This window comes from Clupea harengus, chromosome 11 (genome assembly GCF_900700415.2).
Source record: "Clupea harengus chromosome 11, Ch_v2.0.2, whole genome shotgun sequence".
NCBI lineage: Eukaryota > Metazoa > Chordata > Actinopteri > Clupeiformes > Clupeidae > Clupea > Clupea harengus.
This window is the reverse complement of record NC_045162.1, coordinates 6,140,931-6,168,145: the sequence shown is the minus strand read 5'-3', so window position 1 is coordinate 6,168,145 and position 27,215 is coordinate 6,140,931. Positions and strand designations below refer to the sequence as shown.

Sequence of the window (27,215 nt, the reverse complement as noted above, 5' to 3'; positions counted from 1 at the left end):
TCCCCCCCACACACACCCACTTACCTTGGTTTAGAACGTACCCTCTTATAACTCAATAAGTTAAACCACATGTTGTGGCTCTCTTGTTCTAACAAAGGTTTATTTGACTGAATCTGAAATTAAAAATTTAAAATTAATTCAGATTCAGTGTTTGTATACAGTAGCTTGCATTCAACCCCCATGAAAGTCGTCACCACAAGTACACAAGTACAAAAGATACTCACACGTTATTTGTCTACTAAAATACATGTCTACTTAATAGAGAACCCTTTTGCTGCAATCTTAAGTCTTCTTTGCTGCAGTCTTAAGTAATTTGAAGTGAGACTAGATCTGCACATTGCTCTGCAGTGTTTTTGCTCATTCTTCTCGGTAGAATTTATATTGATCATCCAGGTTGATGCAACGGTACTCCTGGATTGTGATGCCACAGATTCTCAGTAAGATTTTGATCAGGGATTTTACTGAGCCATTCTAAAATATTCACGTTGCTGTTTCTGAACCAATCCAGTGTAGCTTTAGCCTTGGGCCTTGGGCCTTGGGTTTCTGTCCTACTGGTAGGTACTCTGTCTCCCGAGCCTAAGCTTTAAAACAGACTGACAGATTTTCTTCTGATGTTGTGTAGAATGTATATCCATTCATTCTCCCTACACTTCTAAAAGGTTTCCCAGTTACTGCAAACTAGAAATATCCCCATAGCATGACGTTACTCCTGCCATATTTCACGACTGGGATGGTGTTTCTTGAGGCATTGGCAGTATTAGATTTACGCCACATGAAGCGCTTTGAGGGTTGGTCAAAAAGCTCCATTTTGGTTTCATATGACCTTTTTCCATATCTTTAGCAACTTCATCCCTTTTTTATGCTTCTTTTTGCCACCCTCCAATAGAGTTCAGTTTAATGGATAGTTCCTAAGATACACCCTGCACCCGAATTCCAGCCACTAAACTTTGTAGATGTTTTGGGCTGATGACTTGACAATGGTGGTCTCACCCACTAGTCAATATCTTCATCAAAATTTCAAAACATCAAAACACTCATTTTATTTTCCTCACTTAAAAACTTGAATCACCTTGTCTTTTTAGTCTTTATATCCTCTGTTATTTCACAACCTGGCTGATTACCCTTAGACAGGGTGATTGGCATCGCCATTGATCAGATATGGTCAACTAAATAGCACCTCGGTATTGTGAATAATTTGTCATCTGCCTTAATCTAGAACTCAAAAGCAGAGGGGTCTGAAGACATATGCAAGTAGTTTCAGTTTTTTATTTATTTATTTTTAATGTTAGAAGATAAATAACTTATATTGCCTTTGGAAATATACTTAGATGTGGAAAATATGTGTAAATATCTTTGCAACTGTGAAAATGGTGATGACTTTCAACCGTAACAATCACAAGGCAAGCAGAGATTTGGAGAAGTCAAACCAAAAAAAAGAAAGAAATGGCCGCTCCAATCCAGCGAGGTTGTACATCAAGAGCTGTGACACACTCTGCGTAACAGACAGTTTGTTGTTTGTCATGCATATGAATGGAAAGAAAAGCTTGGCGCACAGGCCTGGCCCTGGACTTAGTCACAACCCCTGGACAACGGCGGCTTTCAGATGCCACCAACACTGACGACATTGTCATGGCGCAATCAAAGAGGAAAATGACATAGCACTGACATCAAACATGCAGAATGCACCACTGGTGTCGGTCAGACTCTGGAGGAGAAGAAAATGGAGGCATGTGGGATGAGTCCTTTGAGTGGTCGCAGTGGTGTGGAGTTTGGCTGGGGGAGAGTTGATAGAAGATCCTCCTCACACGCCATTAGCCAGATATTAAAAGTAATTATGTGCTTTACGGGAACTGGGAGGGACAGAAGGGGTCAGTCTCTGATCTGGGTGTCTCCTTGAGGAGAGGTTTGTGTGTCTGTGTGTTTGTGTGTGTGTGTGTGTGTGTTTCAGATCGTTTTTTTAAAGACTATGAGAGACTACATGTTTATGTAGTTGATTTTGTACATATTTCATTGATTGTGTTTTCATCTTTGCATGTGTGTGTGTGTGTGTGTCCATATATTTGAATGTTAGTGAGAGTGTATGTTAGACAGTGTTTGAGAGACTTGTGTGTATGTGACTCTGTGTGTGTGTGTGTGTGTGTGTGTGTGTGTGTGTGTGTGTGTGTGTTTGTGTGTGTATGTGGGAGGGTTGTAAGAACAGGGGATTTTTTGTGTTGAAGAAAGAGAGGCTTGGACACTTCATCTTCTCTTCTCTGTGCTGCCAAAAAGGGCAGAGGTCAAATGTCAGGGCGATTGAAGAATTCCGAGCTGCATGCCGACAGATCGGGTTTCAGGGCTGGGGGAGGGGAAGGGCTGCCCTAGAGGGATAGGTGCCTGTGTATGTGTGAGCTTGTCCTAGCAGCTCTTATTTAAGGCATCTTCTCACAGCTTTTACTTTTGGCCTCCCGTCTCTCTACATTTGACATTGTGTTTTTCGTGTGTTTTCTGATAGTTTGAGTACGCTGTTGATGAACCGCTTTTGAACAACAACTGATATATTGTGTTGCTGAATGATATAGAAGTTGTTGATATAAAGTAGCTGTTTGACATCACTTGTTAAGAATGTGTTTTTGTAAGGCAGAGGTAATTCTGTACTTTAAAGAGAGGTTCAGTGTCGTTTTGACCTTTTCGTGACTATGACATCTAATCTCTGGAATTCTGTGTGAGTTCTAATTGTCCACAAGTTTAGAAAATGTCATCTTTATGCTATAAAAGAATGAAGGTAATTTGAGACTATCTTTTAGATAACCCAAGACACTATCAAATTTGACAGACTGCAGTTCAATAGTATCTAACTGAATCTGTCCTCTGCCACTCCCTCTCTCCAAGATCAAACTAGTTACTCCATCACAATCAATCTGGACAGTCATCCATGCTTGATCTGTTCAGCAGAAGGTTTGGCCTTTCAAATCATCTGGGCTGTGAAACAGCTACAGACCCAAGTTACCAGTTTTCCCATTGTGGGCTTTGTAATCGATCATTAACGAACATGTGCTACCAGTCTCATGAGTGACTCGGAGAGCAGAAAAAGAGGCTGCAGCTGTTCTCCCCTTTGTATTTATTCACAAACCCTCTATGTAGCACCTCTGAGTATGGCGAGACTGAGTTAACTTCTCTATGCGGTGCCTTCACTGGGAAAAATCATGTATATTTCCAATCCTGTTTATTTTCAAAACAAACTAAAAACCCCCATTAAGATGTGATTAATATGTTGTTCGCCACCCTGTCCGCTTATAACTTGATGTCGCAGGATCTGTACTGATAGCAGAAAAGCTCCACATGTGGTTTCAATAGTGGCCTAATGCTACAAACATTGTTTACAGAGCACAAGCCTTTAACAACTCTCATCGCACCAGAGTTTTACGGCCCAGCGAAGCAGCGGTGTGGTCTACACAAATGCTTTGTGTGTGAGAAAGAGAGTGTAAAGTGTGTGTGTGTATGTGTGTGTGAGAGAGAGAGAGAGAGAGAGAGAGGGAGAGAGTGTGTGTGTGTGTGTGTGTGTCTGTAAGTGTGAGAGTGTGTGCACGTGCATGTGTAAAGCATGGAGTTGCACAACGCTGGCAGGGGGAAGCGGTGTTATCGGTCGGCGTCCACTCAAAGGTCATCACTCCCACTCTGAGCGCAATTCTTCGGCGGTCGCTCTCCCTTGTCTCCTCTTGCTGCCAAAATAAAGTGTTCCTTAATGATGCATTCTTACAGTATTAGATCCATTAACCCCTCTAATATGTCATCCGGACTAAATCACGGGGAATCATGAAAGAACCCCCAACAAGTCATTGATGAATGGCGCTGGGGTCTAAACCCCGAAGGTGTGGCTATTTAGCAACCCACCCCAAAGCTCGACCCATGCCCCCCAACTTACCCCCCCCCCTCCACCCTTCACCCTCCTCCATCCCCACAACTCCACTCCACCCCATCCTCACACACATACACACACAAACCTTTGAGCTCCTGCCCCGATGTGCTCCAGCTCTTGGGCTAATGGGGCAGTTTGTTGTGGAGCGAAAGGCTTTGATGCTGAGGCCTTTCCAACAACATGTCCCCCTCTATGATTGGGGTGAGAATTGGCCAGCAGGGTTCCAAGAGGAAAACGTAAACCACGGATTAGCCGGACTAATGGCCCCATGCCTGTCGTTGATGTTAATTAGCATTAATTGGGCCCCCCCTCCCTCCCTCCCTTTTTCTTTTTTTTATGTGGGGGGGGGGTGAGGGGATTGAGTGGGGGGGTTTGGGAAGACCTGCGCTCCTGTGGCCTCCCCCTCGTTTAACACCAGCGCGGTAGCACTTGTCCTCAGATGGCGTCCCTCTGTTTGCTCTTCTCTCGTTGTCAGAGCCGATTTGCTCTCACCACAATGACTCCCATTCACCGGGCTTGATCTTCACAGCTATTCAAGGGGTCGCCTTTGCCTCTCGTTGAAGGGCTCAGCTCTCCCTCCCCGTTCTAAACCCCCTCCCTCTCCCCACTTTAACCCCTGATCTGCACTTGTGTTTTCCATTTAGCAGCAATGTGACTGCGAGCGCTTTGGGGGATCTCTCTCTCTCTTTTTTTCCCCGGCGGAATCTTCTGCCGTGATTCATAAGCTGGTACTTTATCAGCAGGGTGGGCGTGCATTGTTGCGGAGGGCTCTCTACCTCTTTGATGTCATTCACTCGTGTGGGGGGCAAACACATGACCGCACGCTCTGCGCTTCTGTCACCTTACGTCCATTTGCATACTGTTTACCCATCCGACGTTAAATATAAAAGCCAACAGCTGTGTTTAACATCAGTGGACACTAGCCTCTGTTTTTTTTCTCTCTCTCTCTCTCTCTCTCTTTCCCCCTTTTTTTTTTTTTTTTGGAGCTCGGACACTCAATCCCCCAGCTTCCCCCTTGTCCTGCTCTGTAGTGTGAAATGGGGGCCCAGTAGGGCTGCTCCTCTCTGGCCAACACCTGGGATCACTTTATTAACCCTGCTCCGGCTCGACCTCTAGAAGCCCAGGAACAGCGGGGCCATTGGGGCGGCCCCTACGGACGTCACTGCTGCCTTTGAAGGGGGGAAACGATGCCCCGCGTTGGAGCCCCAGCGATGACTTTACCAGTACCACGACCCTTGTGACCCTACATCCCAACCCCCCCCCCCCCCGCTCCCCATCTCCCATCTCCCCACAGCTGCTGGCCCCACCAATCTTCAGTGGGTCGCTGCACTGGGAGAAGATAGAACTAGGGAGAGGGAGAGAGGGAGAGGGGGAGAGAAGGAGAGGGAGAGGGAGAGGGAGAGGGTGAGCGAGCAAGAGAAGGGAGAAGACCGCAAAAGGTCAACTGGTGGTCAGAAGGTTTTTATTGGGATGGGGAGGGAGAGGGAGAGAGGGAGGGAGAATGCGTTAAAGACCACCGTCTGAGATTTTAACTGCAGGGAATTCGGCCTGCACACCTCCCATCCCCCCCCCCTCCCCCCCCACACACACACACACACACACACACACACCACCACCTTCCCAACCCCACCTCCCACCTTTCCACACATCACAGAGTGGACTGCCATCACCACCACAATCACAGACAGCGAGGCTGTGAAAGTGGTTGAAGACCTGTGCCTCATACATCGCTGTGAATCAGAGTTGAGTGCTCGTGCAGAGATCTCCGCACCCTTGCCTGGACCGTTGGTGTCCTGATTTTGATCCTTTTTAGGACGGACACAAACAACCTTGGCCGCTGATATATATCGCATTCCGGTCCATCAGTGGCATGATGAGCGAGATAGAGCAGATGATTTGCACACTTTATATGACGGTGGGACTATAACAAGCCTGCCCTGCCGAATACCTTGGAGGTTGAGCTCTCAACCTGCCACTAAATCAGCATAAAATCTCCTGTTCCGCTGTTCTTTTTTTTTCTTCCATTTCCTGCTATCTGCCTGTGTCTTCGCATTTGAGCGCACAAGACTCACAGACCCAGCTGAAGATGTATCGAGGCCTCGTGTCAACAGGGTTCCAGTTGGAATGGATTAAAAATCCTTTTACGGGGCGGTGGTGAAGTGTGTGCTTATGTGTGCGTATGTGTGTGCGTCTGTGTATGTGCGGGTGGGTGCGTGTGTGTGTGTGTGTGTGTGTGTGTGTTTGTGTGTTTGTGTGTGTGTGTGTGGGTGTGTGTGTGTGTGTGTGTGTGTATGTGTGTGTGTGTGTGTGTGTGTGTGTGTGTATGTGGGTGTGTGTGTGTGTGTGTGTGTGTGTGTGTGTGTGTATGTGCGCATACTCTCTTGTGTGGGTGGGGGGAGGTCGCTGCCACGGCGGTGAAAAACAGTGTGAAAACACAAGGTTATCTGCGGGCCTGACCCTCAATGTCAGGGTAACTCCACCAATGCCACAGGCCCCCGTCACAAGGACTCTCCCTTAGATAGCACTACTCAGGGTAATTTATTGGCCGATCGCATGACTGAAGTTTGGGGGTAAAAATGGCTGTAAACATTGTGTTACGGCAATGGAGGGGTTGAGGGCAGGCGGGAGGAAATCTGTTACAGCCCAGCATTCTGCCTTGTTAAGCTCATTGGTCACAGTCACCAGGCCCGATAATTTACTATCTTGCCCACTCTCCCCTGTGGTCTTCTCAAGGCTTCAAATGCAGCCATAAGTATGAACGTGGACAGGCTTGCAGCAGCAGCTGCGTGTGTGACAAATGTAATATTCGTAAAGAAAACCCTGATGCCTATTCCATATGGACTCGGGCAATCAAACAAGCTGTTTTCATCATTCACATCATCATTCACTTTGACTTTTCCACAGAGCTGCCGGATTTTTTTCTGCGAGGTTGCTTTCGTCATTAGCTGAAAGTTGTCATTCAGGGCTTGAGCGGGCCACATACAATGTGGTCTCTTCATTTTGCCTCGCTTCTCTCCCGCTTTCTCCCCTCCCTTTTTCAATCGCGAGGCATCTTTTTATGGAGCTGACATTCCAGGAGTGGTCGAAACAGAAGCCCTTGTTTAGGAGTAACCCTCTTGCCCAATCCCCTTTTTTTCATCTTCCTAGTTTTGGAGCCTGGGTTCAAAGGTCAGGACCCCCTCTGGCTTCAGAGACATGTCGGGTCATGCTAGCCACATACTGTAGTGCTGGCTGTGCAGTCCTGAAAAAGACTCACACATTCTCCACTTACTCAAGAGAAGTTTATGTGTGTGTGTGTGTGTGTGTGTGTGTGTGTGTGTGTGTGTGTGTGTGTGTGTGTGTGTGTGTGTGTGTGTGTGTTTAACAATTCTAAGATGTTCTCTATGTTCTGTGTTTTATGTTATGTATTTTATTTAAACATGCACTGTCTCGTTTTTCACTATCATGTTTTCTCTCAACTACAATATGCTTTTTAAAACTATGTGATCAGAATAAAGCTATGATAGCAAAAAGAGCTCAAATATCAGTATAAGTTCTAAAATATAAAGTTGGTGGAGGAAAATTGTTATAAGATGTTAAAATTCTAAAGGATTTCTCTCAAAAGAGAATAGAAAATGTAGTTGATTATTTTTTATAAACTTTTTCTGCTGTTTAATATCTTAGAATTTTTTTTCTCAAACCAAAATGCTTCAACATTTCACTGTCCTGTTTTTTTGCGAAAGTCCTTCATGTTCTGTTAAGATGATGAATGTCACAACAGACCTTCTCTCTGAGATGGCCGCTGAATCAGCAAATAGCCTCAAAGTCTGAAATGCAATGAAGTCTGCGATGAAAAATGAGGCTAGGATACACAAACAGGGGAAAAAAATTAGGGAGGTGGTGAGGGGGGTGGGGGGGGGGGGGGGGGGGTGGACGAAGACCCCTTTGGAATACATAAACAAATAACTAAATAAATCCAGAGGACATTAGGGTGAGGGAAGCTGCCTCCAGTGGGGGTCAACACAGGAACAGATAAATCTTAGTTAAAGACGCCAAGCCCCGCACTGTTTAACCTCTTAATCAACCCCAATCGGCCAAAGGAAAAAGCTTGCACTAAAATCTGTCACGTCTGGGTGCTATATAAAACACACGCTCGCACACATAAGTTCTTGCCTGTGTGCGCTGATTTAGTACGGCTTTTAGCTTGTGCAAACTGCGGCCCTTTGTGAGAATTAAGATGGCAGAACAGAATTGGTTTAAGTGTCTTTTATTGTACACTTTGGTGTACCGCTTGCTATTTACATTTGAAATGTGAAATTAAGCACTCCAGGAGTTGGACATTTGTATTTAATAACTAATTCAATAAGTACTACAACTTTTCACAATAGCCTTTGACAATATTCTCATACGTACTATTTTGTGTTTGTGTTGTTTTTTGTAACTGCCCGTTCTCTTCACCCAGATTTCACCTCAAGCTGTTTAAAAGCATTCAAACGCAAAAGGCCTACAGATGTAACTAACAAGACGGTGTGGTATTCCAGTCCTCACCTCACACTCTGTGAGTCTGCCCCTGCTGACCCACGGGCCTGGGGAGTATTCCTATCATAACCGTATCCTATCACCCACACCACCACGCTACATGGGTGTCCTTCCTCCCTCCTCTGTCCTTGCCACTATCTATTTCAGTATGTCTACAAAGGCTACTTAGTAGTACTTGGTCAAATCTTGAGGGGTTTTGTCTGTGTTTCATTACATTTATACAATTAGATTACATATACATTTCATGTACATTTAAAAAGCAGACAGGCGCATGTCCTGTCAGAATTCAAGTATTGAAATGAATCAAAATCTGTAGATTGTGGATAAAGATTATTGATGTGTTACCCCCGAAAATACACAAAACTGACTTGTGAACATCCACTTTTAATCTCAAACTCAGTCTGCACTCTGCACTATTATTGACAGAGCAATCAAGATGAGAAAAACATCCCCTTTAGGCCATGGTCTGAATTACTACTACTAGTATTGTGGTATTGCGTACACTACTTTGCCAATTATTTTATGGACACCTTTTTGAACTTGGGTGTATCTCATGGGGGAGAGAGAGAGAGGGAGAGGCAGAAAAGCTCTTGTGGTGTCAGAACCTCCATAAATTACCCAGCAGACCAGTGGCCCCAGCATTTCCTAGGCCATAGTATGCGGTCATGTTTACTCCATGACCCCATTTTCAGTCACTTTGCCATTTGGTCTGGTCATCACTCACTGGTCCTGCCGAGCTAAAGTCCCTTCCCTACACACTCCCACTCACACCATAGAGCTGAGTGCATTTGAAATATCCTGTTGTGTTATCCAAATTATGTTAGAAGCTACTAAGCTTTCAATTCATTGGTTGATTCATTTGCAATACACAGTATTCAGAAAGGAACCCCAAAGGAGAGACATGACAATAAAACATCCAAACCCCTTTTGAGAGTTTGTCTATGATCAAGACACAAAAATAATCCTCTAGGAAACAGCAAGCATTACACGTGCAGTTTACTAGCTGCCATCTTTAAAACCTCGCCTCTATGAAAGCAGGACAAGCCAGTCAAACATGAACAGAGACCTAGGAAGAACTTAGAGAGTAGTGGGAGAATACTTTTGCATCTGAACAATATCCCCTCATTAGATGCACTGGAGCTAATCTAACCTTCCTCAATAGGCTGCACTGTATAGAATTACCCTTAATCACAGGGCCCCTTCAGCAAACACAGCCCTTGGTCACTACTCCATCGTCCATGGAATGATCTAATAGCAAGTCAATGGGGCTAATTGGCAGACAGGTAAGGTTACATGTGACAACAATTAAGCAAGCTAAAGGCCAACTTCATCGCCTCAGGCACTGTAAGTGCTACACACCACAAGTAAGTGTACTGGTGTTTTCTTCCAACTAGGCAGCAAAGCAGGGGGATTATGAATTTAGTGAATTGTGTCCAGTTTTACTAACATCACATTAAGGTCTGATCCGAGTACATTATGTTATTCCTTCCAGGTTTGATCCTGGCTTAATGGACATGAAGACTGTTGGTCATTTAGTCATTAATGTTTTAAACATGTGAATGGGGATCAGTTGTGTTTTGCAGAGCAATGGGATTCCCATGTGCTGTAATATCTAAGCCACAGGAGTCCTTGAGACATTTGGGAACATTTGGGGGTTCCATGTGTCCTTTTGCAATTTGGTGGAAAGAGAGAGGGAGAAAGAGAGAGAGAGAGAGAGAGAGAGAGCTGTGTTTGACCATTCTCTGTGTCAGTCTAAATTTCTAAATTCTGGATAAAGAATTAGACATGTTTACCTTGGTATAAGTATTTTTTTATTCATTACTCTTTTATAATAAAGTTAACATAAACTCACCAAGATTGTTATGTTGTCTTAGAGTGTCTTTGAAAGTCTGTTTACTTAATGAGTATGAATTATATATACGGCTACTGTTATGAGACAACCTTTGTAAATAAAATACAACCTTTGTAAAAAAAAAAAAATAAAGGTTTTGGTTTTTCAAAAAACCAAATTCTAAAAAACATTCTGTACAATCTTGTATTGAAGAGCTGTACAACTACTCTTAGTTTTTTCCAATTAATGAATGTTTACCTATATACTCAACTAAAAGATGTAGTGGTTATAATAACAATGACGATGTCTATTACAATATTACAGTGTTATGTGTAAACGATTCTTATTCATACCTGAAGAATATGACAAATTAAGATAAAAATGAACAGAGCAAGTACGCAATGCAATGCATTTAACATTTTTGCGTCAGCCAAGCCGTTGCATTCTGAGATAATGTCCGTTCTGCTGGTACATTGTCAAAAGTACCTGGTTTCTGTGTTTTGCACAGGTTTTTTTAGGTTGCATGCAATAACCTGACAAATGGTCTGGAGAAACCTAGCTTTCCAAACAGTCCTGTGACACTGCAAGAAAACAAGAAGTGACAAAAACAAACACTTCAACTCAGGCACCCCATTATAGCATAACCTTTAGCGCGATCTTTTCACACCTTAAATGAACAGTGGACTGCACAAACAGCGCATGTACATTTCTCTCCAGACATAGGCTGTGCTCACATCTTTTGTTTTATTTTAGCAAATTATTCTAGTCGCTATAGTTAAAGTAATACAATTTATTAATGAGTCAATAATGCTCTACAATTAAGTGTTAGGCTATCTACAAACGATATATCTATCTCCAATTTGCGGGAATTTCTCAGTGTGAATAGCTCAGATTTAATTTAAAGAAGTCGGGCGTTTGACCTCACTTGTCAGAGTTATATTTTGTTGACCTTTCTTGCCCAGTCTCTTTCATGTCTCTTATGCACATATTTCCAAGTAGCCTATTTAAGCAGTTCATAATGCTACACAACTCGTAATTTGCGGCAAACGCCTGGGTCAGCGTTTTTGTAACGAAGATGTACATTATTAGTGCTAAACAAGATTTTAAAACTCAAGAATATTCAACCACTGAATCTTCAATCCAATTGGACACACGGTTCCTTCCTCTGCCTCTACTGGCCAATTAGAATGGTCACTTCATGTTAGCGCTGAAGTAAAGGGAAGGTGACTTTTCCTAATATGGTAGTAATAGCCTTATATGGAAAGCGGTTGGAGGGACTACTACGAGCGCGGCTCTTTAGTGTCACTTTCACCAATTTCTGAACTACGATTCTCAGGGATGGGAACGACTGCTGGCGGGCGAACTACGTTGTAACCGGCAAAGATTTCTGCTCCGAAACCCCACTGCCTTTGGCATACGTCTGGTGTTTTGTGGTTTATGGATGCTTCTCATACGTACGGGGCTCAAGATTTCTGTCGCTGGACTTTGCAGCTTACTGAGAAGACCTCATGTGAATTTGATTTCACGAGTAATTCTGTTCTGTGTTTAGCCCTGTCTTAACATTAACAAACAAGACACGTAGATTGTGAATTTATTTGCAGTTTATTTTCCAGTGGTATCCATTTGGCTAAACACAGTCTTTTATTGGTAGAAGACTGACCGAAAATTTCAAAGTTCAAGAGGATCGTTGTCAGACTGAAGATCTGAGACAAGTGGAAAAGTGCATTTTCAGTAAATGACTCACTATGACCTACTCGTGACGGACCGGCTCTCCGTACAGTGGGTTCCCTCCGTTATTCGCCGTCTGTGTTATAACTTTTGCGTGTTTGGGGGGATTTCCGCACGGAAAGGAATAGCCTAGCCGTCTGGCAGGACATCTATGACCATGTTGCTATCGCGCTTGCTTTTTGAACTTTAATAGCCTCGAGTCTTTCTAAACTATACAGCTAAAGAGCATCAGGCTTTCGAGGACACTCGTGTAGTCGTTTGCGATTATAGGCAACTAGACATTTTTTCCAACTCTGTAGGAAGTGGGAAGCGCCTCTCAGCTCATCTTGTTTTCCCAAGACGTCAGGACGGATCCCTATCTCCTCCCCGCGCAACGGAGTCAGAATATATCTGCTGTTTAACCAAAGTGTTGTAGGATAGCATGGCAATGGTAGTAAACCAGTGGCAAGAGAACATTTCGGCCGATCCCGGGTCTCAACTCCAGATTTGCAGTCAAGAGCCCGGTGGAACGCCGGGAACGCCTGCTGGTTCCACCCCGGGCAACGATGCACTTTCTGGGGACAAAATTCCCAACGTGGACTGCATGGTGTGTGGAGACAAGTCCAGTGGTAAACATTATGGCCAGTTCACATGCGAGGGTTGCAAGAGCTTCTTCAAGCGCTCAGTGCGAAGGAACCTGACGTACACCTGTCGGGGAAACCGTGATTGTCCTATCGACCAACATCACCGAAATCAGTGCCAGTACTGCCGCCTGAAGAAGTGCTTGAAAGTCGGCATGAGGAGAGAAGGTAAGCTGCTGCACTGAATCTGAGTTTTAGGATATAGCAGAGCACCATGCACAAACATTAAAGTACTGTGAAATAGTCGAAGTCCTGACTGAATAGCTGGGCATATAGGTCAGACCGATAAAATCATAATAACTGTGTACGTCCACAAGATTGGCCACTTGTACGCGAAGTTGTTCTAGTAATAGTCAACAAGGCAGCACTGAGATGTTTCTTCAAGTTTACTGGTAGCACTGTACAGACAACTAGCGATGCAGAGTACAGCTATTTTTTTGTGCATTTTTCATTTGCTAACGTTATTTGCGTTATCCAGTCCGCAGGTATGCTGTTATTTTGCACTTTTTGGGTGATGGCCCCCTTTGTCTACCTATTAATTATGGGGTTTGCTCCCCGACACCCTAGCCGCTAGCAAAAGCCCCCAATACATTTACGGTATTGTTCATAATTAAGAACGGGTCAATTAGTGCAAAGAGGAACAGTGATGCAGAGCATGCGGTGCATAAAGTTTCACTTTTAATCAGTCAGTTCCTACTCAGGCGCGTCATGACCAATCACACGGTTTGTGTTCATTACAACACGCGAAGCGAGGACGCACCAGATCATCCGAATGCAGGCCTTAGTTTGTGCGTTGATAGTTTTTTTGTCGTTTTGTATGCCCTGTGATAATTGATCACTGAAATACACAGGATACACGAAATCTTGCACGCGTTTGCCGAATCATGTTATTTCGACATTTGAACATTTTTTGCGGTTTATGATTGTCATATTTTTTCGTGATTTGTTTTGATGGTAATTGTAACTGAACATATCTGCCTCCGTTTCATCTTGCTTTCTCCCGACGACGTCTATTTAACCAGCCTAATGATGTTTGGCTATAGAGGGAATTAGGTGTTGAGGATCATGCGTCTCTAGTTAAAAACGCTACTGTTGTTGTTCTGGACTGGATTGTTTCAGTGTCTTTTCGGTACAACCGCATCTGGTGAATTGTGAAGTGAGCGTGAAATGTTTCTCGTTTTTAGAGGTTAACCTATTCATAAAGCACCGCGCCATACATAAAATACGCCAACCTTAGAGTTGTGAATGAAGGCCTTTTATTAGTCTCGTACAAACTCAAGATATTTTTGTTGCACTTTTGCACATTTTATGCACTGGACTCTCTAAAGTGCACACACAATCCACATCGTTTATGAAAAGGGCTCCAGGGCAAATTCACCCAGTCATGCTTCTTTCTGACTGATTGAACCCGAGGAGATCGCCTGACGCACTACAGTCTGTTGACCTTTTATCTACAAAACCGCGGACTTGGGAGTTTCACTCAGATTCAGTGGCCTATATGTGACCACACAGCTTTATTGTGCATCGCTATCTCTCGGTGGTGGTTTCACGATTATTTTTTGCGGTTGTTCAGTACCGAAAGCTAATGAGCTTTAATCTTTGTTGTGACTGCCTACAATGAGGAGAAAGTTGCTTCTCTACTTTTTGTCAAGATTTTTTTGTCTCTGTACAACTAGTTGCCTACAGTGCATTTAAGGACAAATATCTGTCTACACAAATTAATTCAGTATACCCTACCTTGCTCTATTATTTGGAAATGGAATACAAAACCGCTTTGCCACTATTCAAGTGATCCACCAGGGAGCCATACTCTGTAATCTGTAACGTAAACTCTTACCTCGTGTTTCATGACATTAATTACATTTAATTATGCTGCATTGTGGATTATACCAGTACATCACAGCAGTCTAAACGAGTTGTGTTCATGAATTGATAACCCGTCAAATTCGGCGGAGAGCAAGGAAGGCCTAAGGGCTTAACAAAGCGGAGAAAAAAGTTAGCCATTAGTTGAGCCCTTTGTTTCTTCTCTACCAAATATTTGTGACACAAAGACGCGACAGCAATGGCTGAGACGTATTTGGAATAAATAGTTGCCATTCCATATTTATTTTTGACAAACATCGGACTATTCTTTTTCTAGCTGGATTCGTAGTTGTAGAAGCCTGCAATGGTTATGTTGTATATAAATGTCAAATACCATGAATAGGCATACGCCTTCGTGTTACATTATTTTGCGGTAAACAACACATTTAATGTTTTTGACTGTAAAATTATAAAATAATAGTTGCTTTACAAATGCTTAAAGATTGTTGATTTTTTGCTGTCAAGCACGTGGACAATGATAAATAGTCATGTGTAATGGCATTACAAAATTGCAATTAAATAAAAACACAGTCAATGCTTTCCGTTCATATCTTCAGTTTGAGACATTTCAGTGAGGTATGAGTATTCGGTAACAACGGTACTGGAGGATCACACACACACGCGGGCTTCCTCCCGGTCTTCTCTTGAGATCATACATAACTTATGACTTTCCCTGAATTATGCAATGGGGTCGCCTGACAATAACCAGATCAAGAGGCCCAGTGTGTTATGCATTGCGTTTCGTGCAGTTTCAGGTGTTCTCCTGCCAGTCGTGTATGCTCGAATGCTAAAGTCCCTTATGACTAAGCCATTAATACAATATAAGACTCTGTCACATTCAAACCTTTAAAGTATAACCATCTTATGGTCTGAACACCATACTAGTGAACTAGTCTTGTAGGTAGGCCATACTTGACCACTTGTAATAGGTTTCCAAGCAAGCCTGCCTGCTGCCTTTTAGCCTGCCTGAGTAGATGTCTCATGTGCACACCATGGACTTTTCAACATGGCCATCGACACTAGAGATGTAATTGTACAAAAATGCACCTTGTGTGTCCTATGCTGTCTGACAACATTTTTGTCTCACAAAACTTCCCATGGCACTTTTCTCATAGCCTTGTTCAATTATATGGAAGGTTGTTACTGCTGCACTTCATGATCAATGCCATTTTGTTTGATTCAGTCATATCATGTATTTATAGAAATCCATCTGGCTGCTTTTTACACACTTTACACACTTTGTGCCATTATGACACACGTCTCCAAACAAAATGTTTTTGTTTACTCTCACCGAAATGGTTTCACTGGGGAAAATCAGTGAGAATAACTACTTTCATTATGGCACAATCATTGCTCTGACCTAAGAGATAATGGGGACAGTTATTTCTGTGGAAAAAAACCCAGAGCTGAACAGATCAATGTTAAACGTCAGGGCAGCTCTAGAGACTTTCCCACAATGGCAACCAGAAGGCAAATTACCTTAAATTGCCTTTTTAAACCTGACCTACGCCGCCGTCTATAATCCATTCTCAGATGCCCCAGATATTTGAAGTGGGAAACATCCTAAAATGTATGAAGGTGTCCTTTTTGTTGGTTACAATGGTAAGAGAGCGAGAGAGAGAGAGAACGGGAAAGAGAGAGAGAGAGAGAGAGAGAGAGAGAGAGAAAGAGGGAATATGGGCACATTTGATTTCAGCTAACTCAAAGGCAATTTGTTCTTTGCACTCTCATGTGTTCCAAAATCCCACGCACTACACCCACACAATAGCCACGTGCTCTGGGATATGAATGAGGACAAATTATGCCTTGATTTCCTGATGCTCTTGAGTTTCATGTTTTAAGCTCTCTTTTGTTGTGAGCTTCAGGATGGCCATTTCCACACTAGCCCTCTACTGAGAGGGAAAAAAACAATATCTTAGAGTTTGAGTGTTTCAGCGTTGAGTAAGGAGCTCTTTACAAGGGACTCGAGCACGGACTGAAGATGTTTTGTTTGCCCCTTTTTTTCGCCACGTTGACAAGCTTAGTTCTCCCTGTTGCGCCAGTGGGACTGCCTTACCTGTTTCTACGCCTACGTCACCCATGTCACCCACGTCACCCTTGACACCGCTGACATTCCTGGCTGACAAAGGGCACTTCTTAGGGAGAGAGCAGAGAGCAGCAGCCAGTGTGTGTGACTGTTTGGGTGACAGGTCCACAGGCTTCTGCAAGCAGCCATCCCCTACTGGAATGTTCTGCATGCACTCCTCTGACCTTTGTCAGAGCAAAAAAGCTCAATATAGACTCCATGAGGAGTTTGGCATTTTTACACACTCTCTCTCTTTCTCACACACACACACACACACACACACACACACACACACACACACACACACACACACACACACACACACACACACACACACACACACACACACACACATACTTACACACATGTACACACTCACACTCACACACCCACACACATACTTTGGCCATAAATGTAGACAGAGAACGAGAGGGCGAAGTGATACAGACTAGAGTGATCATATTTGGGTTAAAGTGTTGAGGTCATGAACCAAAGTGCCGTGTAATTGCTTGCAAACCCGAGTCTTAATGCTGTGCTCATCATGGTTTGTTTGCTGGTGTAACAAAAGGTCACCCGCTTCTCCATGGGCTGGTTTTGGGGGATGCTCACCGCACTGCACTTTTTCCTTTAGGTTACAACCTACAATGTATATCCATCCAGTGACGTGTGAAATATAGGTCAAAGGAAGGGAAACATTAATAATACACAGGCTTCAGGGGCTGAGTCCAAACATGACAGGCCCCTCGGAGTAAGTGTAAATATCAGCCTCAGACACGTTATTTGTAGTTCGCCTGGGAGTATAGGCCCTCTCGCATTTACTGTGTCTCTCTCTCATCTCCAACAACAGGCTGAAAGCTTTGGGTTGGATTGTGGTTTGCATATAATGGCTGTACGTAATGGAACTGAGTGAGCTGACTCAGAGGTAAACAGCAGAGTCAGTTCCTGTAACATAATTTCCAGAACTGTACATTTGTCATATTTCTAGTTATGGCCACTTCCTTCCACTGTTGGCTTTCCCACTGAAGCACTTCCACTTCACACACTCCAAAAAGTAGGCCAGGTCTCATCCCCCTATGCTCTCCCCCCCCAAAGAAATACCCCCAAAATGGAAAGATTTTGGAAAGTTCTGCTACAGTGCCTCTCTTCATGCCCTCAGTAAAGATGCTCTCTCTCTTACCCAGGACAGCGCTCACGTCTCTCTTATTAATTCATCCAGGCTCTATTGCAGCTGCTGTAGCTTGTAGCTGGGGATAATAAAAAGGTCTGTACCAGCTAATGTGCCTGAGCCTCCTCACGCAATCTTTCCCCCTCGCTCACACACACTTTCTCACACACACTCACTTCCTCACTCTATTTGTCTTTCCTTTCCACGCTCACGTGTAGACCCACTCTTCACCACCTCTTATATGCACCGACATGAGATGTTAAAGTTATTGGAGGTGTTTTTGAAGTGTTTCTTTTGTGACTTTCTTTATACCGCCCTTTGCTTTCCTTGCGTGTTACGCCACACTGGAACTCACATATATACACACACACACACACACACACACACACACACACACACACACTGGGCAGGGGTCAGATTCTGCCTGACGATTTAATTTACTAAATTAATTTACTGTCGCCGGGTAGTGACATTAATGTCTGCACAGGGAATCCCTTTGATTACAGAGATTTTGTTAAGTTGATTCCCATTACATAAGCGCTTGACCTTGTTGTCCTCTCCCCTTGTATTTGGTCGCTATAACCACATAGCTGTGAGAGAAAAGGTTAAATCAGGACACGTCTCCTTCTCTCTCTCTCTCTCTCTCTCTCTCTCTCTCTCTCTCTCTATCTCTCTGTCTCTCTCTGCACCACAGCGAGGGTGTTTGCTGAAGCGTGTTGCCGTTCGTGAAGTCCGGTTTTTGCTTTGTGAGTTTTGCTGTGGCGTCGGCGTCGGCGGGGGCTGTGCTAAAAGCACTGACACTCTGTTTGTCGCTGCGTCTCTGGTCTAGCTCTCTCTCTCTCTCCGTCGTCCCACTGGGAGTGCTCAGGTCAGACCTGCGCTTTGCATTTCTGGGCAGGAGCGTTTGGGTACCTGTCACTTCCACTAATGCCTGTGGTTTGATCGACTGCTAAGAACCTGGCCTCCAGCTGACCAGGCAGACGGAGAGAAGGAGTGAGAGACATGAAGGAAAAGAGAGAGAGAGAGAGAGGGAGAGAGAGAGGGAGAACCTTGGTAACAGCATGCAGAGTATTGAGGTGGAGATATTGAGGGAGCACATAGTGGCATTCATCCTAATGTTGCAGCTGAACCCCACACTGCCTTCAATGTCTCTGCCTCCAATATCCATCTATCTATCTATCTATCTCTCTATCTCTCTATCTGTCTTTCTGTCTCTATCTCTCACTTTGACCTCTATGTTCTGTTCTTTTGGTCATCTGTCTTTCCCCACACACACAAGTAAAGGGTAAAGTTTACTCCCTAGGGATGACAGTGATGACACAGATAGATCAGCCTATTTTTAGTCTGTAAGGAGGGTTTAAAAATATTCTCTTATCCGCCCAAATAAACTGTATTATCGCCATTATATAAGCAGTATTATCTGTTATGGAGTCGGGTCGGGAGCTATGATGCAGCGATAAGGTTGAGGCCTCTCTGACGTACCTCCATTGACACAACTGTTCTATTTTGAGGTGAAGAGACGCTTGGTTGAAAAACATTTTCCATCCCAAATGTATTTACGCCCCCCCCCCCCCCCTCCCTCCTCTATCTCTCTCCCTCCCCCCCCCCCCTCTCTCTCTCTCTCTCCTCCTCCACTCTCTCTCTGTTCCTCTATCTCTCTCCCTTCCCCTCTCTCTCCTTGTTTTACTATCTCTCTGTCTTACCCTCTGTCTCTCTCTCTTTCTCCGCCACTCTTTTCTGTTCTTTCCCTTTCTCACTTTGTCTCACACCCTCTCTCTCTCTCTCTCTCTCTCTCTCCCACACACACGCTCCTTCCCCCTCCCCTCTCTCTCTTCCTCTCTCGTGCTCTCTCTGTCTTTCTCCCCGTCTCAGTGTAACTGTAGATGGAGTTATTAGGCAGACAGCAGGATGGTGTAACAGGTGTTTTCCAAATGGGCTTTGAGCCACCGCATCGTAGCGGGCGCTGGCCTCTGTTTGCCCCTGTGGCCCCCGGCTGAGCCATTTGCTGGAGGGAGGTGTGAAGAGCAATCCCGCTTTAGCATGCCTCGCCTTGCCATCACTCACTGCAGACACACACACACACACACACACACACACACAGCCACGCATGTTCGCTCTCTCTCCTCTCCCTCCCTCCCTCCCTCCCTCCCCCTCTCTCTGTCCTTCTCTCACCGTCTCTCTTGTCTTTCTGTCTCATTCACTTGTTCAGTCTCTGTTTCTGGGGAGATGGATTTCATAAATGCCCTGGAATGGAGCGAGTGAAGGCGCAGGGCTGTTGCGACATTGAACATTTCTCCTTGTCTTTTGACACCTGGTGCCACCTTCACTTGAGCTTTTAGCTGTGATTGTATTAACACTGCAGTGAGGGAAGACATACGCCTTTGTCAATAGTGTGTCTGTCACCAGTAATGCTCAGGTCTATTTGCTGTTCTTGGTGCTGAAAAAATGCTGTTCCACTTGAACAGACCTTCAGTAAAATATCATGGTCTGTAGGTCACCTATATGATTCAAGATTTAAATGAATTGAAGCTATTTGAATATGATTAATAAAAAAACATATATGTAATAACATGTTTATTAAACACTTCGGAAATGTTAAATGTTGACCTCAAACTAATTCTATCCTTTTTTCTTTTCTTTCATTCTTCTCTCTCACATCATCACAGCAGTCCAGAGAGGTCGTATGTCCAACTCACAGACCAGTCCCGGACAGTACCTGACCAATGGCAGCGACCCTTACAACGGACAGCCCTACCTGTCAGGCTTCATCTCCCTGCTTCTCAGGGCTGAGCCCTACCCCACGTCCCGGTACGGGGCCCAGTGTATGCAGTCCAACAACCTCATGGGCATTGAGAACATCTGTGAGCTGGCCGCCCGGCTACTCTTCAGCGCTGTGGAGTGGGCCAAGAACATCCCCTTTTTCCCCGACCTGCAGCTCATGGACCAGGTGAGTCTGGTACTCCGTTGAGGTGCATTCCCAGTTCCAGCAGCATTATGCTGCACAGATCAGGGCCGTGTGTACTGCATGGGGAAGATGAATTTGATATGGCCACATTGCTGATGTTTTGGAGGAGCAGATATTCAATTTAATTTGAAGTTAGTTCAGGATTTTGTGTTACCTATCTTGAGTTTGAGAATGAGCAAAATTATGTAATCAGGAAAAAGATAATCCTGTCTACACATGGCCTGGTCTCGTTGAGATTAATGCAAACACTGATTAGAGGTTTAACTTGCGGAACATGTACTGTGGCAAAGTATTTCGATACTACAGTTCTTTGGCACTGTAATTGTTAAAGATAATAATAATAACAACAACTATAATAATTGTGACGAAACATAACCATGACCATTTGTGTGTGTACTCCCTATCCCTAGGTGGCATTGTTGCGCATGTCGTGGAGTGAGCTGTTTGTGCTGAATGCTGCTCAGTGCTCCATGCCCCTGCACGTGGCACCCCTCCTGGCCGCAGCGGGCCTGCACGCCTCCCCGATGTCCGCCGAGCGCGTGGTGGCCTTCATGGACCACATCCGTGTCTTTCAGGAGCAGGTGGAGAAACTGAAGGCCCTGCAGGTCGACACGGCCGAGTACTCCTGCCTCAAGTCCATCGTGCTCTTCACCTCCGGTAGGTGTCACTGAAGTCTTGTCCGCTAGCAGTTTTTACACACACTGGATCAGATCCGGAGTGGCTCAGATGTATTCACACCAGAACCGGATCCGTCTGGATCCAGAGTCAGCTGCCCTCCCGGGTTGTCTCAGTGCTAGGGTGGTTGGGTTGTTAGCGTAGCATTGGGTTGTTAGCGTAGCTTATGTGTTGTTTCAGGTGACGCTGACAGCACTGTGCATCTTGCACCGTTGGCTAGAAAAAAAGCTTGCAGGGTTTGCCCTAACGTCAAATCCAGAAGAAGTTAGAAGAGTTTGCCCTGCAAATCCATGTCTGTGATAGCTACAGTGGCACAACCACAGTGCTTGACAGGTTGACAATCACATCTAGAAGGACCTGTTCCATTTCAGTATATGTGCACTGACAGTGTACATCTGTGGCTAGCATAGCATTAATGCGTTGTTTAAGTGTCTGCGCTCTAATGTGTGAATGGTGTGAATGGTGACCCTTCCGGGTTGCACTTTCTCATTCATTTTTATGCAGCACACTCCATGACTTGCAGGATTATGTTTATTTTAAAAGTGAATGAACAACCACTGCAGTCACGCCACACGGGACAGGTCTGTGTTGAGAAGGAGTCAGGGGCCTTGACTCAGAGGTTGTTTTCATTCTCAGACGAGGGGGCTCTCTCTTACTCACAGCTCAGGTTCAGGTTGTCAGAACCATTTTTTCATCACCTAGCTCAGGGCTGCTCTCTTCCAAATGGATGGCTGCATCTTTTCCTTCCACTGCTTCTTTTTTTTCCCCCTTATTTTTCCATCACTCGCTTCTTCACGCTTCCATCTATTATTGAAACCAGCCCAGGCAGCCCCACCACCACCCCACCCCCACCCCCACCCCCACGCCGCCCCCATCTCCCACCTCCCACCTCCGTTCCCTCAACCCCTTGCGCCCCCACCAACATGACTGAATTATGCATGCCGAGTTATAGCGAGAGGGATTTGCCACAGCCTGGCCCTGACCTACATAACCTCTGTAGCCCAGGGCATCACTGTGATCTGTCCTCCAATTCCAGCCAGAGCGCCCCCCCCTCCCTGCCCCCCTGCCACGACCTGCCAGCATGAGCTAACAGGGCCAGACAAACTCTAGTGCCCCCTAACCTCCACCCCAAAGGCGGCTGTACCCCCAACCCATCACCCTGGATCAACGAGCGGACATCAAATGTCACCAAATCTCCCCCTCCCCCCACACCACACACACACACACACACACACACACACCCCTTAACAGTACCTCCCTCCCCACGCGTCTGTCTGTCTGTCTGTCTGTCTGTCTGTCTGTCTGTCTGTCTATACAGCAAGACACAAAGGGGGTCCAAGTCGACAAAGCACCCGAGCCCCATGTTAGGTGTGGTGGAGGCACGCAAGCCCTGTCAGCGAGGGCATTGTTGTTGAGGTGTCTGATTTGATGCCCATTCATCCAAGATGGTGGAGGGCCACTGATGTCTTTATCTGCGGGGTTTCTGACGGAGGCAGACGCTTATGACAGTTATGACTCGCACAGGGGGTTCGTAATCACCATAGAAACTTGAAGCAATTAATCTTTTGTTGCGGACAAACCGAAGCTCAGCAGGATGACATTTATGCCCAGAGCACTAATAAATGGGCAACACAAAAAAAAAGTTGAAAAAAGAGAAGAGGGTCATTTATTTTTTTAAAAAGGAGTCTTTAAGAAACTTCCCTTTCTGTGCAGAAGCGGGTGTGAAAGTGGAAAGTTGTCATGCGGGTGAAAGTGCAGTGAATATGAAGAGGGGACTATGTGGCGACTTCCTGCATTTATGAAACTTGCCTTATGAAACTATACCAAAGGCCGTGACATGTTTTTGACAGAAAAGAGACAAATGGGTGAAATGTCAAACTGTCCCAGCGTCTAGTTGCTCAAAAGTGGACGGATAAAGAGCTGAGGATAATCTGGGTCAGTGTCTGTAGCCTGGATCCAACTGCAGCTCCTCTCTCTCTGTGCCCTTGTGTGCCATATGCTTGTTTACGCTTTACTTGTCTAGTAACACAAATCCATCCCCTCTCTCTTCTTTTGTTGTTCTCTCGCATTCTCTCGCATTCTCTCTCTCTCTGTCTCATTCTTTTTTTCTCTCTCTCTCACTCTCTCTCACTCTCTCTCTCTCTCTCAGATGCCATGGGTCTATCTGACGTGGCCCACGTGGAGAGCATCCAGGAGAAGTCCCAGTGCGCGCTGGAGGAGTACGTGCGCAACCAGTACCCGAGCCAGCCCAACCGCTTCGGCCGCCTGCTGCTGCGGCTGCCCTCGCTGCGCATCGTCTCGTCGCCGGTCATCGAGCAGCTCTTCTTCGTGCGCCTGGTGGGCAAGACGCCCATCGAGACCCTCCTGCGGGACATGCTCTTGTCCGGCTCCAGCTACAACTGGCCCTACATGCCTGCCGTCCAGCGTGACCGCCCCATCTCCCTGCATTACAATGAGAATGGGCCTTGAGCTGGCCCCTGTGGGGGGTGGGGGGGGATTCTGTGCCTGGCCTCCTGACTGCCCCCTCCTGGCCCTGGCCTCACGTTGCGAGGACTGACATGAGTGACAAACAGTTTTGAGACCCCTTTGGGCCCACCACGGCGGTGAGCACTCTCATCCACCATCATCAGCACTCACTCGCTATTCTGATGCAAGCCGGGGCGACTCAACTGATTTTCTGCTGTCGCCCGCCGGGGGGGAATGGACCCCCATCCTTCACTGAAGTCCATCAGACTCTCATTACTTGTGTTGTTTTTATAAATAGACGCTCAATGCCGGTCCCCACATGAGTGGAGACAGATTTCAGAGGACCTGACCGAACGGCTTTGAGCTGACTTGAGGAGGCCTGATTCCTGATTTTTTTTGCGAATGAACCAGAAGCCATTAAAAGTACCAATGCCAAAACTCTTTTTTTTCTCTTTTTTTTTTTGTAAAACCAGGACATTCAGAGAGAATAATCTCATTGTCTGTTTGGGGGCCTTCAGAAAAATGCTCAGCTATTATTTTTTTTTTAACTGAAACTCAAGATTGTGTCCATATGTGTGGTGCACTCTGGCAGCCAGAGCAAGCAGTGTGATCACAGCAGCTGAGGTTGGAGTGGGGAGGTGTGGGGGGGGTTGGGTTGGTGTGTGTGTGTGTGTGTGTGTGTGTGTGTGTGTGTGTGTGTGTGTGTGTGTGTGTGTGAGTGTGTGTGTTCGGGGGGTTCGAATCTCCTATTGTGTCCAAGTGGAGGCAGAGAGACAAACAAGACTCTTTCGGGACACATTTACGTAAAAAGAAAGCCATTGCCAAAGCCGAAGCGGCAAAGGAACTGTTTGGAATGTTTTGTGGTAGTGGTGACAAAAAAAAAGACTTTCGGTTTGTTTTCCGAGTTGCCCTTATTTGTATTTTTGGGTCTCTGAAGAGGTTGGAAGCTGTGAAAAGAGGCACTTGATATTTGAAACCAGCCAGACAACCCCACCCTCCTCTCTCTCTCTTTCTCTCTCTCTCTCTCTCTTTCTCTCTGTTCTACTCTACTCAGCTAGCACCAAAAGTCCAGCACAACTAGATAGTACTTTAGTCGCCATGTCAAGCACAAAGGCCACCATGTTAATAGTGCTTATTGGGAGTGTTAATGCCTTGTTGTCTGTTCGAGGTAAATATCTGAACAAATATATATTGCCAACCAGTAAACCTCAGTGAGAATGTCAGGTGACCTATAGAGAGAGGGCATCTTGTGTAGAATAGATATTATCTATTGTAACCATTTTCTTATCCATATAGAATCAATTGGAGTCGGATGTCAAAACAGTCTCACATTCAAACATGGCACTACAGTTTGCAAAGGCAACATTTGGATACAAAAGCCATTGGGACCTTGAGAATCAGGACCTTTTGTTGTATTAACTCACAAAATATTTCTATAAGAGTATGTTTTTTTTCTGTATTTTAGGTTTTGAAAAATGGATCAATGAATGATATAAAAACTGTCATTCGGTTATCTCTATTGTTTCTGTGTGATTCTTTACTACCATGACACCAAATCGTTTATCAGAAGATAATAATTCAAGCAGTATTTATGCTGCAACTCATTGAGCAAACTTGATTGTCACATTCTACACTGCTGCGATGTCAAATAGTTTAAATGATACCACTTACAACCATCCAGGAGTCATACAAGAGTCAAACACCCACCAATCCATTCACACACTTCTTCTCTGACGGATTTGCTTCCCCATTTTGTACCCTAGAAAAAGCGTACCCCAATTTTACCCCATTTTGTCTTCTTTCCCCACAATGGGCGAATGTATGCCTCAAAGCCGAGGTTTCCTTCCTTCTATGTCTGACCTTTTGTCATATTTTACATATGAGGATTGTGCAGTAATGGAATTCATAAGTAATTGAAAGTTTAATAACCTTTGGTGTCTTTGAAACGACAGACGCTTTTTATGTTAACTCACCCTCTCAGGATGGGATTTTAGGGGGGGGGGGGTAAGAAATGTCATGCAGCCCCTTTCCTTTCCCCTATTCTACCCTGGTGTCTCATTGGACCCCCATCCAGCCCCTATCTCCACAGCCATGGTGATGGAGGGGGTAATATGGGAATGACTTATGCTTTCATTTAACAGCTGTCATTCCCGGCCCAACCCCTGTGACCCCTCCAGTCTCCAGCGTTAGGTCATTTTTGTGAATATAAAACACACACATACGTGCACACACACCAGTGTGTGTTTTAGTTTGTGGAGATATGTGCATGTATTTACAGGCCACATACAATTTTTGATTGGGTTGGTCCAGGTAAATGATAGCATATTATAATTAGGATATTTTTTTTTTGTGGTTATTAATAGGTTAAAACTATGACAAAGTTATTTGACAAAGCATATCTTTCACCTTCAGAGTTGATTCACTAAAAATATTTTTATTTGACCATAAGTCTAACTTCGGTGTTGCACAATTAACAGCATGTTTAGCAGACAATGTGTCTCTTGTAAGCTAATGAAGAATTGGCCTTGCCTTTTTGGACGGCTAATAGAAAAACGCTCTCAATGAGTTCTGAGTCATGTCAAGCCAATGGCACTTGTCTGCATGTCCACCAACTCAGACTGACATAAACAAGCGGGTGCTCTCTATGGTCAGTTGACAGACGTTAGTCAGCCGCACTTAGTCCTAACATGTCCACTATCTGTTATGACACAGTTTCAATTTATCAGTGGGGGTGGAGAGACTGAGGATGAGCATCCCAGAGTCTGCCTGTTATGTGTTGAGGGTGGGTGGGTGGGTGGGTGGGGGGGCATTGTGATTCAGCCCTGTAATTTATACAAAGTGGTTGGATGAAAAGCTCAGCCCTAGCTGCGGGCTAAGTTTTTAAACATGAATGTTAGCCACAAGGGCAAGCTGTCTGTCTCTGGGGACTTTGCCTGCCGGCAGTGTCCGGATCAATAGACGAGATGTCAACTTGAATTGAGGTCACTCTTTGTCCATAAGAGGTCCCCCCTTACTGGCTCGACATCAGTGAGAAGAGAGAGAGAGAAAGAGAGAGAGATGGAGAGAGAGAGAGAGAGAGAGAGAGAGAGAGAGAGAGAGAGAGAGCCAGAAAGCACAGCTGCCTCAGAGCAGGACATCGTTTCTCTTCTCTTCTCTTCTCTTCTCTTCTCTTCTCTTCTCTTCTCGCCAGCCGTATCCTGGTGGAACTTATTCTCTCTTGGTCGGATTATGTTCCTATTAGAAGGAATGTAAACAATATGATTGCAGATGTGGATTATTGGCGGCACGTCATAACAAAGATTAGAGTTCACGCTGCTCAGTGACTGTAGCAAATGATTATTTTCCCATATGAAAGGAATGGCTGGCATCTAGATTGGACCCTATATAGCTCTTAAAAGACAATAGTGATGAACAAAATTCTGAA

At 45.0% G+C, this 27,215-nt stretch overlaps 1 protein-coding gene across 2 annotated transcripts; it reads left to right on the top strand.

The window, feature by feature from the left end:
- Window positions 1-11,548: 11,548 nt before the first annotated feature.
- Window positions 11,549-25,304, top strand: nr2f5 (nuclear receptor subfamily 2, group F, member 5). 2 transcript variants are annotated; one of them, XM_031576445.2, is made up of 4 exons: window positions 11,549-12,760; window positions 20,355-20,632; window positions 21,061-21,307; window positions 23,475-25,304. In XM_031576445.2, exons 1-4 carry the CDS (start codon window positions 12,394-12,396, stop codon window positions 23,792-23,794), a joined length of 1,212 nt encoding a protein of 403 aa, XP_031432305.1. In that variant the 5' UTR covers window positions 11,549-12,393; the 3' UTR covers window positions 23,795-25,304. The 2 variants fall into 2 exon arrangements, with proteins under 2 accessions (XP_031432305.1, XP_012673474.1); XM_012818020.3 differs by having other exon boundaries at window positions 20,352-20,632.
- The last annotated feature ends 1,911 nt before the right edge of the window (window positions 25,305-27,215 follow it).